This window comes from Chenopodium album, chromosome 27 (assembly GCF_948465745.1).
Source record: "Chenopodium album chromosome 27, dcCheAlbu1.1, whole genome shotgun sequence".
In the NCBI taxonomy this organism is placed as follows: Eukaryota; Viridiplantae; Streptophyta; class Magnoliopsida; order Caryophyllales; family Amaranthaceae; genus Chenopodium; species Chenopodium album.
Genome location: NC_137860.1, coordinates 24,600,520 through 24,614,579, shown reverse-complemented (window position 1 = coordinate 24,614,579; position 14,060 = coordinate 24,600,520). Strand labels below are relative to the sequence as shown.

Sequence of the window (14,060 nt, the reverse complement as noted above, 5' to 3'; positions counted from 1 at the left end):
TTTTTTATAAGAAAAGAAATGGGTAGTGAGAGTGTTCCAACAACAAGAACATGTAAAGAAGTAGAATCTTTAGTGGTTCCTCTTCTTCCCAACAAAGAAATTGATGATGTTGATGCTACTCTCTATGATATGCAATCTCATGGTAATTACAACTCTATTATCTCTGTTTTATCGTCGAGTCATTGTTATTTTCGAGTAATCAGATATGAGTCAGTTTTAATAGGTCGATGTGTAATCGATATACTGATGATTATATTTTTAACAGGAACATGGCTACACTGCGGATACCATTTAACAACATCAATAGTAGCACCACCTCTTCTAAACTTGCCTTATGCTGTCTGTTTACTTGGATGGAACAAAGGAATGCTTTATCTAATTATTGGAGCTCTTGTTACTTTTTACACCTACAATTTGTTATCTATGGTTCTTGAGCATTATGCATCTAAAGGTCTCCGATTTCTTCGATTTCAAGATATTGCTGAGCATATTCTTGGTAAGACTAACACCCTTACACCTGAAATTTCCTGATTTCTGGTGGATTCGATATTAATAATTAATCTGTTTAATATTGGCGATGGTTTGATATAGACTAGTGGCGGATCTAGAAAAATATATTTTGGCGTGTTGAAAATTATCTGAAGTAGACAATTATTTTTTTTAATAAAAGGGAAGATTGTGACTACTCACCAATCCATGGGGCTATGTACATCTGTTTGTGGTCTAGTATTAAGACACAATTGTTTGTTTAATCATGTCATGAATCATGTGATAAAAACTAGTATTATTTGCATAATTGCAGCATTCCTGTATTGACATGTTCATTAGCACAAAAAAAGTGTAAATATGGTGTAACCTAGCATTCCTGTATTGACATGATAAAAACTAGCATTCCTGTATTGACAAGTAACATACTTCTATATATAACTAGCATATAATATTATAAAACATAGTCAAAACATAATAGCAGTAAAAAAAAAACTAAGAATAAATGTGTAAATATGGTGTAACCTTATTAGCTTATAACTAGCATATGATTGCATAAAACAGTAGCAGTAAAAAAAACTAAGAATGAATGTGTAAATATGGTGTAACCTTAGCTTATCTACGATAAATACGAGTGTCATAGTGCCCAAGTGTGAGCAATATAAGTCACAGATACTATGAATTTGACAAAATTAAATTTTTATACATGTGAAGAAAGTAGAGGCAGTAGTGTAATCCTCTGTTTATCTCCTCTGCATCAATATTTTCTAAGACTTTTCATATGATAAGTTTTTGCTATGGAATCTAATGTACCAAGTACTATAACAGGAAAGGCATGGGGTCGATATTTCGTGGGGCCGCTCCAGCTTGCTGTCTGCTATGGCTCTGTGGTTAGCTTGATCATACTTGGTGGACAATGCATGAAGGTCATTGCTAATCCATATTACTACGGCCTTGTTCTCTTCACTTGATTTTTAACGTGCTTGAAAAATAATGATATATTACTACTTCAGAGTTCAGAGAACTAATACTGTTAGTTTCGCATATCTGCAGACAATTTACTCTCTGATATGGCCAAACGGCGAAATGGAAGTCTATCAATTTGTAATGATGTATGGAGGTGCAGTACTATTGGTGGCTCAAGTACCTTCGTTCCACTCGTTACGACACATCAACTTAGTTTCTCTAGTCTTATGCCTTGCCTACAGTGCATTTGCTGCAGCTGGTGCCATTTACATAGGTACATTAATAATCATCCTACAGTTTAACTTTATACTAGTATTTGCTATAAAGTCAGAGGATTTGATCCTAGCATTAGTGGTTAATGAACTGTGATGTGTTTTCAGGGAATTCGTCGACTGAACCAAAAGACTACTCAATAGTTGGAAGTACCGAAAACAAGATATTTGGATCTTTCACAGCAATTACAATGATTGCTGCGTCATTTGGGAATGGAATCATCCCCGAAATTCAGGTTTGTTTCTCTTCTATGTTTGAAAATATAGACACAACACACGACACTGTAATGTCTGTAAGTACATTTATCTAACCAAAGATTTTTTACATCTTACAGGCAACTATAGCAGCACCAGTGAAGGGGAAAATGTTCAAGGGGCTAAGTCTTTGTTACACAGTGGTGATCTTAACTTTCTTCAGTGTTGCAACCTCAGGGTACTGGGCCTTTGGCAATGGCACTAACAGCTTTTTAATCGACAATTTTGTTGACAAAAATGGCAACGTTTTGGTGCCTAAATGGTTTCTTATCACCACAATCAGCTTCATTATCCTCCAAGTATCCGCGGTTTCAGGGGTAATTACATTACATCTCTCTTATAAAGTCGTGATCTTATTAGCCTTAGTTCATTTCAACCTAGAAAGAGTTTCAACTTCAGGAAAAATAAGTTCTGATAATTTTACATAGTAGATGAATAGATTATATAAATAGTGGTTTTCATCTTAAACTAATTGCTTTCCTGCTTCAAACAGGTGTACTTGCAACCAGCTAACATACTTCTAGAGAAAATGTTCGTTGATCCAACGAGTAAACCATTTTCCCTCCGCAATGTGACATCAAGAGTAATCTCAAGGTCCATCTCCGTGATGATAGCCACTACCATAGCCGGCTTGCTTCCATTTTTTGGCGATGTCAATGCACTCATCGGAGCATTTGGCTTTGTACCCCTCGATTTTATCCTGCCTGTCATCTTCTTCAACCTGACCTTTAAACCACCCAAAAGAAGTTGCATTTTCTGGATAAATCTCATCCTTGCATTTGTTTTCTCGTTGATTATGGTAATTGGAGTCTTTGCAGCAACCAGACAGATAGTTCTTGATTCAAATGCCGTGCATTCCTTAGATCGTCTTTCTGATTCTTTGAAGTTGCCTTCAGTGGCAAACAGTACTTGGAAATCATTATCAAGTTACTTGGCTAAATATACATAATCAGTTTTTTTTTTTAAATGTTTATTAAATATGGATGTCAATTCCATGATCATAGTCCTAGAGTACAAACATAGAATATTGTAAAGTGTATATTATCCCTCAGAAGTACTAAATTCTTTCATTGATAGCCTATATACAATGGCATTAAAACAGAAAATATGATTAGGTATATTGTACAGTGTATTCTATGTACTCTATTATATAAGATTGAAATTCATTTTTGCAATTCATTTTTGGAGATAATCATTCATGTGATGTATGGTAAAAACGCCTCCCTTGTTCTATTGCTAAGGTGTTCCTATTGAAGTCAATAAGTTTGGTTATCTCATATGTCCAAGTAGCACATGCTGATTATCCGTACCACTGTTGCCATTTAACAGCTGATTCTTCCGGTGTCCTAAAAGACCAAATGTGCTGCTTTTCTTTCTCACGTGTTCTGTAGCTATCATCCCTCAAACCTTATTCTAAAGAAGTCAAGAGAAGGGCACAGATTCAATACTTCTAATAATTTCCATGAAGAGCACCTGATATTAGCTTTAATTTTGTTTAGTGTTGAAGAGCACCTTTCACTCTTCCAACATCAAATTATTGTTGTTTATATTTTAACTCTCCAACTTATACCAATCTCATCTATTGACAAATTAAAATTCAATAAAAGATGGACTACAATTTATTTAGATCAAGTTGCCTAAATTTTGACGATTCAAAGAGAAAAGAACCAAAAATGCAATAATCTTCAAATAAGCATTGAACTGAGATTAAATCCGGATGAAGAACAAAATCCAATTATTATGTGCAATAAAATAGTAAAAAGTTTTCCTAAAAATGAAATTATTGAAAGACTAGGAAGTTACAATCAGTCCTGATTAGGAGCTTTTGCAAATCTTCTGCATAATACATCATTATCTGGAATATTTCTTTGCATATTTCTTTTTCTAATATGCTCTTTATAACCTTTTGCAAATCTTCTGCGTAACACATCATTATCTGGCATCTCCCCGGTATAATACCTTAACCCCATCATAAGGTCAATCATAAGCAGTCGTTCTTGTACTTGTTTCAAACCCACTCGTTCTTCTACTTGTTTCTTTTCATTTGAATTCGACGATTCCATCTTCAAAACACAAACAGATACCTTTCAATTCATATCACAAAACAAAATATATAACTACATTTAACAAACTATACATTAACACCCAACAGTTTCTGTAAAAATATACACAATTATCCCAGGAAATTTGCATGAACAAATAAATAGAATTGAGAAAATAAACAAATTAATCAAATATTCGATTAAATTTAACTCAATCTTCAAATATAATTCATCTCGCTTTAGATATGATAGCAGGGCGGAATAATTAATTATAACAAATAGTTCCATAATCAGTCTGAACCCGAATTAAATTGAATATGAACACTAGAATATGAAATTGAACCTACAAACAAACCACAAAAACCGACACTTAATTGAACAAACAAACCACAAAATCGATACTTGATTCAACAAACAAACCAAAAAATCGACACTTAATTGACCAAACAAGCCCTCAAAACTTGACACAAAATTGAACAAATAACCCACAAAACTTGACACAAAATTGAACAAATAACCCACAAAAATCGACTCAAAATTGAACATACAAACCCACAAAAATCGACACAACAATAAACAAACCCACAACAAATAAAAAATAATAGAACGTATTAACCCACAAAAATCGACAGTAATTCGATAAAACCCCCAAAAACGGAGTCGATTAATTACAAAAAAAAAATTACTTGAACAAATAGAGCACATAACAAGCACTGTACACGAATTAGGCGAGATCAAGGGATGAGATTAAGAAACTAATTCAAAGACAAAGAGAGTTGGTGGATTTGTTAACAAATCCAAGCAGGAGAGATCAGTGAGAATATTCCCAGATCTAGGGCTTTCACTAAGTTCTTGAATTTTTTTGATAAAACATCTTACCTCAGATTCTCAGAAGTCGCTAATGCTCGCATGACGATTCAACAGACAATTTAGATCGATAACACAAAGAAAAGTAACGTTCTTCAATTTTTTTTTTTTTTTTTTTTTTTTTAAGGAAATAACGTTCTTCAATACAATGCTCAATATATATACTATCAGTGCCTTTTTGGTGCAGCAGGCCACATGGTGTGGCCTGCTGCCAAGTCAGCAAAAATAATGGGAGTTACTGGTATTGTCAGGGTTACTTGTATTTTTTAGGTATTACTTGTACTTTTTTTTTCAGGTTTTACTTGTATGATTATTTATTTAGGGGTTACTTATATTTTTTTTTCAAGAGTTACTTGTATGAATTACTTATTCAGGGGTTACTTGTTTTATTTTTTTCAAGAGTTACTGACTACTTGTATTTTTTAGGGGTTACTTGTATGGATTACTTATTCAGAGGTTATTTGTATGATTAATTATTCAAGGGTTACTTATATGAGTTACGTTACTAGCTTATATAAGTGTTACTTGTATGCATGGGTTACTTGTATGAGTTACTTATTCAAGGTTACTTGTATGAGTTACTTGTTAAAGGGTTGCTTGTACGTATGCCCTATACCAAACCAGTAACACCCTACAAGTAACCCCGATCAAAATTAGTAACATCCTACAAGTAACCCCTGACCAAAACCAGTAACATCGTACAAGTAACTCTTGAAAAAAAAAAAATTGTATTCTGGGTTACTTGTTTCTGGAGTTACTTGTAGGTGCTACTTGTAGAATGTTACTTGTATTCTGGGGTTACTTGTATGGAACACTTGAATGGGTTGAGTAACCGCCCCAGACCAAAATCTCGTACCAAATCAATAACACCCTACAAGTAACCCCTGACCAAAACTAGTAACACCAATACAAGTAACCCCATAATACAAGTAATATCTACAAGTAACCTCTGACCAAAATCAGTAACACCCATACAAGTAACCCCGGAATACAGGTAACACCTACAAGTAACCCCTGACAAAACCAGTAACACCCATACAAGTAACCCCAGAAACAAGTAACACCTATAGTAACACCATACAAGTAACCCCTGCCGTACCATGTGCCCAGCCGCATACAAAAATTTGTAATATACTATACGTATATATTTATATTCATGAAGTCGTGAGTTTTTTTTTTTTCCCTTTTTTGATAGATACAAAATTTTCAATACTTGTATACCGACTTATACAAAAAGGCGGCCCAAATTGCGTGTCAGCCTCTTTTTTTTTTTTTTTTTTTTTTTTTTTGGGAAGAAAATGTTAGGTATTTTAATTCAATCAACTAGTTTTAGACTCGGGCAATGCCCCGTATTATTACATTGAACTAATCATTGATAAACGTTGTAATTTATGATTTAATTTTCTTGTAATTAAATTTGTTGTTCATATTGTCCTTTGCTACATATTAATATTTTGTATTGAAAAGATTGTAAAAAAATCACATAACTTGGTGGTAAGGCACTTAATGCTAGAATTAGGGGTTGTGAGTTCAAATCTTGTGGAGTACTTTTTTAAAATATGAGTGCATGACATATAATGAAACAAATGGAAGAGGGAGCCACGTGGCGTTATAAGTAGTTGAGTGGGTGACATGGCGTAATGAGGGGAGTTTACGTGACACGTACACATTGTTAGAAACGCCATTTAATATAATAGTATAGATTGTCGATCCAATATTTTTTTATTATATCTGGTTTTAGATTTAAAATTCTAATTTATCTAATTATTTTTTGGTGTTTAGAGAGCAAAAATTCACAAGGACAAGTGATTAGGATCAATTTCGAGATCTCCGAAATCAGGAAGGAAGCACTAACCACTTGAGTTATCCCTCACTCTCTCAATTTATCTAATTATTTAAGTTTACACTTGTTTTATTTTATGGAAAGATTTTTCTAATTTGATTGATCCGGTAAACAAATGCTACTCTTTCATAAATAAATAAAAAAAAATCAATAAAAAATGAATCGGAAATAGAATTAGAGCAGGAGACACACATCATAATCTATATCTATACTTAATATTTAAAACAGCAAACCAAAAAAGACATATGTCATCATTCTATTACACTTCCCACTACCACAAAATAGGGAATAAGTAACACACAATACATAACTGTTAAGTTACACAGGCGATCTCTAGAATGATACAAATCGCCTATGTCAGATAAGCGTTTTGTATATTATAACTTATAGAGCGCCTATCAGTGTTAACCGCTCTATATAATATATCCAACTTTTACACTAAATAATATAGATCGCCTCTTTTACATAACAGTTCTATAAGTATTTTTAAAAAAATGAACGTGAATACTTCCAACCCACCTTAACCCTAATTAATACAAGGAACAACTTATAGCCGCCCCCTTCTATCATCTTCTCTTTCTCACTCCTTTTCTCTTTCTTTTTGGATCGAAATCATCATCATCCTCCTTTCTTTCACTCCTTTTCTCTTTCTTTTAGATCAAAATCATCATCATCCTTAAATCCTAGTGCACCGTGGTGCTGCTCTTCACGCCCACCAATCCACCACCTTACAAGCTTCTCACGCCCACCGTTGAGCCACTAGAGTAAGTTTCTCTTTGTAATCATCGAATACCGACTTGCAAATAATTTAAGTTCAACTGTTGTAAATGATGATTGTTTAAGTTAATTTAGCTCTATGTTTTACATTATATGTTGTTTTGAGTTGATTTAAGTTTTTGATACTGGATTTTTTATGATTTTTTTTTCGAACAAAACATATTAATTTAATCTAATTCCAATTTTTTATATACATTATAGATTTTCTTTAATTTTCAATTATTAGCTCTGTAATTTGAGTAATTTCTGATTTTGGATTTGTTGTTAATATCCAATTATTTAGATCTAAAATTTTTGAATTTTCATTTTAAAAATACTTTAGATCTTAAGTTTCTGTTTAATGCGATAAGTTCTGATTTTTTGCGCTGATGGTTCGGCTATGGGTGTTTTGTGCGTTTGTTATGCTTTTGTGTGCTGATGGTGGAAGGCAGAAGCGTTGTTGTTATGGTGGAGTTTTTGTTACTTTTTTAATTGAATTATTTAATCTGTTGAGTATATATGAGTGATTTTTATGAACTGAGTTAAACATTATTACTAGGTGTTGTATGAAAGTGTTGTATTTTAATTTGATTATATGAATGTTCATTTAGTGTTTTTGTTGGGTATTTTGATGATTGAGGCGATTTAAGGGTTCACAAGTTGGTTTAATCCTTTGTTGTTGCATGTTTTTACAGATATTAGAGTGGAAATTTTCTTCACAATTGGAGGCTTAACACAATCGACGCTGATTTTCTTTAATAAATTTGCTAAATAAGTTGTATCAGAAACTTGTAATGTAAATGATTTTCTAAAGGAATTTAGTTATTGTAATTGAAATACTTGAATTTTTTAATATAAATAAAAGATTAGTGTTACGGTGTTTTATTGATTATACATTTATACGTATGAATTATTATTATTATTATTATTATTATTATTATTATTATTATAATAATAATAATTTTTTTTATAAAAAAAGAAGGAAAAGAGAGCGCCTATCTGTGATAGGCGTTCTCTTTTAATAAAGTTATAGAGCGCCTATCCTAAGATGACAGCTCTCTTTGGCTTGTTTTTTATTTACTTTGTACCTAAAATAAGAAGCGCCTTTCTTAGATAGGCGATCTGTATTGTATTAGATATAGATCGCCTCATGGAGGCGTTCTGTAGACTTTATAAGGCACCCCACCTGAAGAGCGCCTTAAAGGCGATCTATATAGGTTGTTTCAGGCGATGTGTATTCCCCTTTTTGTGGTAGTGGATCCCTATCATCTTCTTCAACTAAATGTGCCACATGTCATTTTATATTTTTAATTTTTACTTATACAACTCTTCTTCACTCTTTCATTAAATACTTTATCTTCATCTCTCCTCTTTAATTCAACCTTTTAATTTTCTCTCTTTGATTTTAGTCCGACCATCTTCTTTTTATTAAGTCTCATTTCAAATTAAAGTCCCAAAATTTTTACTTCTTTAATTATGTTTTCAGTTACACATTACACTCATATTTATTTATTGGTATTTCCTCACTCATCTCTCAATGTAATTTTCTATGAACAAGCCGTGCATTTGATATGTCTATTTTATATAGTGATTTACCCCCGTCCCTTGGTCATAATTAGTAGTGTTTTTGGCTCTTTCGAGCCACTTTTATTACTAATTGGTGTTTTCAAGTGTTTTCGTAATTTTGGTTGAGTTTTGCACGAAATTGCAGTTTTGGAGCATTTTCCCGGATTTTCGAGGAGCGACTATGAGCATTGGAGGAGCACGACCACTTATCGAAGCCCAAGGCCGGTTAGAGTAATTAAATCGGTGATTAAGGGCTCGGTATTGGAAATTTCGAGGCGTTTTGGACCAAGTGTTAAAGACCCAAAGAGGAAATCCGATTGGGCCAAAGATCTGAGGCCCAATCGAAGTCCAAATAGCTGCCCAAGTGCTCCGCCCGGGCCATGAAGCCTCGCCTGAAGGTGCGCCCGGCTGGGCGGGGCGAGACACGCTCACAGTAGCACGACGCCCGGACACGCGCCCGACCGGACGCGTGAAGCGAAACTCCAGCAAAAAGGCACGCCCGGCCGAGCGGTGCGGCGCCCGACCGGGCGCGAGTTTTAGGGGGTTGATTAAGCTCAGGATTAGTTTGCTCCGCTTAGGATTTCTTGCTTAGTATAAATGCTATTTTGTTAAGCAAGTTTAGGACCTTTTTTTACACACTCTTACTATTATTCTCTCTCTACTTAGATTTTCTCTCTCTAAACTTTTGCTCTTGTTCTTAACTCCGTTTGTAATTCCGTCGATTCAGTACGATATCTATTTTATTAATTTCAGTACTTTTATTCCTTCAATTCCTTATGAATAGTTTAATTGCTTTGATTTGTTTAGTTTTAATCATGTCTGAGTAGTTTACTTTCTAGGGTTTATGGGGATCTAATAAATAATATGAAGGGGTAATTTATAATTGTTGATTGTTGATGCTTAATTAATTTCCTATTGATTGAATTAATGTTATGCAATTAGATTAGGCCTGGTTTAATTGTATGAGTTTGGTAATATTGATTCGAGATTCGAGATTCGAGATATGAGAATTGATGTTTAGGCTTAGTTTCAATAGGCAGACTAATTTATAAATGGTTAGGTCGAGATTCGAGAGATGAGATTTATTACCGGTAAATTAACTTTGTGATTGTAATACGTAGCTGTAGACACCCATTTGTGTCTCCCCCAAAACCAAACCCAGTGATGAATACCTGTCACGTCAAACCATAATCGAATGAGGTGAAAGTGTGAAAAGTCAAGTGTTGCGGTTAGTTTTTATTAAAATCCTTCTTTCTGTTTTCAAAAACCTACTCTATTTTATGAAAACGTCCAACCCAGTTTAGTTTGGTCTATGATAAGGGTCCAATAATGGTGTAGTTGTATGGGGCTTGAAAAGACCTTTCCAACGATATATTATAAGCCCAATTCCAATGAATAATGAGGAAGTTATGGCCAAAATACTAAACTAGGCCCAAACCGGATTTTACCTATGACCCAATGATCATGAGGAGGGTCCAAAGGTTTAATCCTATTCCTAAACTAATTAGCATTGATTAGAATCTTCTATAAGTTTCTAAAATATCTTAATTATCCTTTTTTGAAAAGATAAGATCATAGAATTTGATTTGAATATAAACTTTCCTTTTTTAAAACTTTCCTAATTCTATTCGGATTTAAAGATGTTCAAAGACAGTCATATATTATTTTCGTGCCTCATATTTCTTTATCTAAATTTAATATGGTTGGATAGATCTTGAAATTATCTTTCCAATGATATATTAAAATATTAAATCCGAGCTATAACAAAAAAGATATGAAAGAAATACGAACCTCTATCCAAAACTGACACCGTCCTACTATTTCGTCCATATATTTTTATCTACAAAAGATTTTAATCTGATTCCAATTGAATTAGAAAGTAGACTTAAAGAGCTTTCCAACTACATATTATATGACATATTTGGATTTCTAGATCAAAAGATATGATAAAAACAAAATTCGCAAAAATTGTTGTCTACGAGTTTTATTTCGATTTGAATTCGGATTTCTTTTCTTATTCTTCGACCTTCTCTTTTTTCTTATAAATAGAGGTCATATCTCCCTTTTTTCAATCATCAACTCTAATCTACAATCAATTCTCATCAACTATCAACTTTCATCAATTTATCATCAACTCTCATCAAGAATAACTTAATTCTTAATCTCTCTCCCTATTTCTAAACCAACCTTTTTACAAACACAATTCCGCATTCACAAGACTTAGAATTACTTAGCCAAGTTCGAAGTTGCCTTCGCCCTAGACGTGCAAGGTTTGATAATTTCTGAGGGTTTGGTCCAAAACTAGTCAAAACTTTATTTGATTTGATTTCAATTTGATTCTTTAATTATTCTTTATTATTTTCATTGAAGTTTACTAACTTGTGTATTTTGTTATTAGAAAGAGGTACGAGGCTTCAAAGTAAGTAGATTAGCTTACTCCTTATTTTATTCACAATGTAGAAAGCATGTTTATTATTGTTTTATGATTCCTAGTATCATGTTAGGATGTATTTAATTCCTAGTATCATGTTAGGATGTTATTTTATGCTCTCTAGTATCATGTTTAGGGTGCCTTTACTCTTTCTAATATCATGTTAGTACCATGTTAGGTTAAAGCTTTGATCTTTATTGCTTAGTGACATGTTAGGGTTTGTTATTAATCTTGTTAGTATCATGCCTAGGATCTTGCTATTATTATTAAGCTTTATTATTAACATGATGTTGTTATGATTACAATATTGTTTATTATTATGTTGCTTGATATTTATTTTATTGTTATTGCTTGATCACACCTTTTATGATTGTAAAAGGAAATTTGTACTTGAAATCACGCTTAATAAGATAATTATTAATTTGGTTTAGGCTAATGTGATTTTAACTCAAGTGATCGCCAATAATAGATTTATTTGTGCATTAATATTCAACCAACATAGAAAAACAGGTTAGGTTTAATATGATGTTTGTATGTTATTTGAAAAGCGCGCATGAATACGAGCAGAACAAAGTAGAGGCCTATTTTATAGGGCGGGTCCTTTCTTTTGTAGATTGGATTCGTACCCTCATCCCCGAGCCCTATTTGGTTCAAGACCTTATGGAGTTGATGGTCCTTTTGGATTGTCTTTTGGGTTTACAAGTTCCTAAAACTTATTAGCGACTCTTTTGCTCTCTTTTCTTTCCCTTTGGAACGCCACCATGCTTTAGTGTATGATCACAGTGGGGTTCAAATTTGGGATCATAATGCTTGAAATATTCCCTACAGTAGCGAAAGCCCTTTATGATCTGATTAATTGATGCATTGATGATTGATTATTATGTTTTACCCTGGAATATTATTAATTAGTGAACCTATGCCCTAGGTCTTTTAATATTTGATTTCTCTCTGCTTTATTTTCCCTACTCATATTCTTCGTAGTATAGTCCTTTAATAACAACAAATTGTTACTTGATAATTTAGATTACTTTTAATTAATTAGGAATAAATTGACTTGTTTCCCTGTGGTTCGACCTTTCTTCCCTACCTACATAATTAGAGGATTTAGGAATTACTTTTGATTAGGTGACTACGACTTTAGCCTGTCAAAATTTGGCGTCGTTGCCGGGGAAACTGTTTTATTTTTATTTCTAATTGTTTTTGTAGTCTAGATTATTTTTCTTTTGTCTCAAAGAACATTAGTTCTTTGAGGCAGCTCTCACATTTGTCTTTTTAGTTCTCTATATTTGCCCAGGTGTTCCAGATCAGGTTACATTCCATTCGATCCTGAGATCGAGCGCTCTTTCCATATACAGAAGATTTTTTATAGACAAATCCTAGCAGGTTCTGGGAGTAACGATATTCCTAGTAATCCGCCATCTGATTCTAGTGATTCGGAGATTCCTTCTGATTCGGAATCAGAGATGACTGCACCTAAGAAGCTCAGCGATTACTCGCAACCGTCCCTGACGGATTTTCCACACCTTTCGCCCAGACCAGAATTGGAGGGAGTCCAGTTCAAGATCAAGCCCCAATTTATAACGATGATAGAAAGGAAGAAATTCAGTGGAGCTAAGGGTGAAGATCCAAATCTTCACATTGCAGATTTCTGTCAATACTGCAACACTATTAGGCAGAATGGGGTTTCGCAGGACCAGATCAGGGAGATTCTCTTTCCCTTTTCATTATATGGAAAAGCTAACTTGTGGTTTAATGGTTTGAATAGAACTGCACTTGGTATTACTGACTAGGAGACTCTTGCTTTAAAATTTTATAATAAATATTACCCTGCAGAGAAAACAGCTTTACTAAGAAGTGCCATTCAGAACTTTTCCCAGGAGCCAGATGAAGCATTATATGAGGCTTGGGAGAGGTTCAAGGATCTGCAGAGAGAGTGTCCCCACCATAATTTGGCAAAGTGGTAGCTAATTCAAGCCTTTTACAATGGATTAGGGAATGCATCTAGAACGATTCTAGACTCTGTAGCTAGTGGTAGATTTATGAATCTTAATGTTGATGATGCAGGTCAGGTTACTGAAGATATATGGCGATACATTATTCCCAATATGGGAATTCTAGAGTCTATGCAAATAAGGGCAAACACCACGTTGATTCAGTATCCCTTTTGCAGGCTCAGCTTACTTCTATTTGCCAGAAATTAGATAATCTTAGTACTAATATCCCTAATTCTGTTGCTAATGTTTCTACTGTTGCTAATAATTCTAATGAAGCTTTTTGTGAAAATTGTGGAAGTAAAGGACATTGGGAGCAAGATTGCAGGAGCTCGATGGAGAAAGTTAATGCTTTTCAAACCTATAAGCAAAATAACCCATACTCCAACACCTACAATCCTGGGTTCCGAAACCATCCATATCTATCCTATCGGAGCACCAATGTTCAAAATTCCCACCTCCACAACAACCACAACAAAAACCCCCTCCACAGCAGAAATATTACCACCCTCACTCTAACCAGAAAGCCCCAGCACAAACCCCTACTACATCTTCTGACCCTACCTTGTCAGAAATTAGAGCGAT

At 33.8% G+C, this 14,060-nt stretch overlaps 1 protein-coding gene, 1 long non-coding RNA gene and 1 other non-coding gene across 3 annotated transcripts; 1 reads left to right on the top strand and 2 right to left on the bottom strand.

Annotated features, from left to right (window-relative positions):
• LOC145620533 (GABA transporter 1-like) lies at window positions 1-3,154 on the top strand. Its single transcript, XM_081675221.1, has 7 exons — window positions 1-142; window positions 266-496; window positions 1,315-1,412; window positions 1,540-1,726; window positions 1,833-1,960; window positions 2,060-2,296; window positions 2,473-3,154. Exons 1-7 carry the CDS (start codon window positions 19-21, stop codon window positions 2,926-2,928), a joined length of 1,461 nt encoding a protein of 486 aa, XP_081531347.1. The 5' UTR covers window positions 1-18; the 3' UTR covers window positions 2,929-3,154.
• Window positions 3,155-3,669: 515 nt separating this feature from the next.
• LOC145621417 (uncharacterized) lies at window positions 3,670-5,012 on the bottom strand. Its single transcript, XR_014108414.1, has 2 exons — window positions 4,901-5,012; window positions 3,670-4,042 (listed from the first exon to the last, which is right to left on the bottom strand). It is a non-coding gene; the product is annotated as an uncharacterized LOC145621417 (long non-coding RNA).
• Window positions 5,013-13,328: 8,316 nt separating this feature from the next.
• Window positions 13,329-13,435, bottom strand: LOC145621717 (small nucleolar RNA R71). The gene has a single exon (XR_014108526.1). It is a non-coding gene; the product is annotated as a small nucleolar RNA R71 (small nucleolar RNA).
• Window positions 13,436-14,060: the final 625 nt, after the last annotated feature.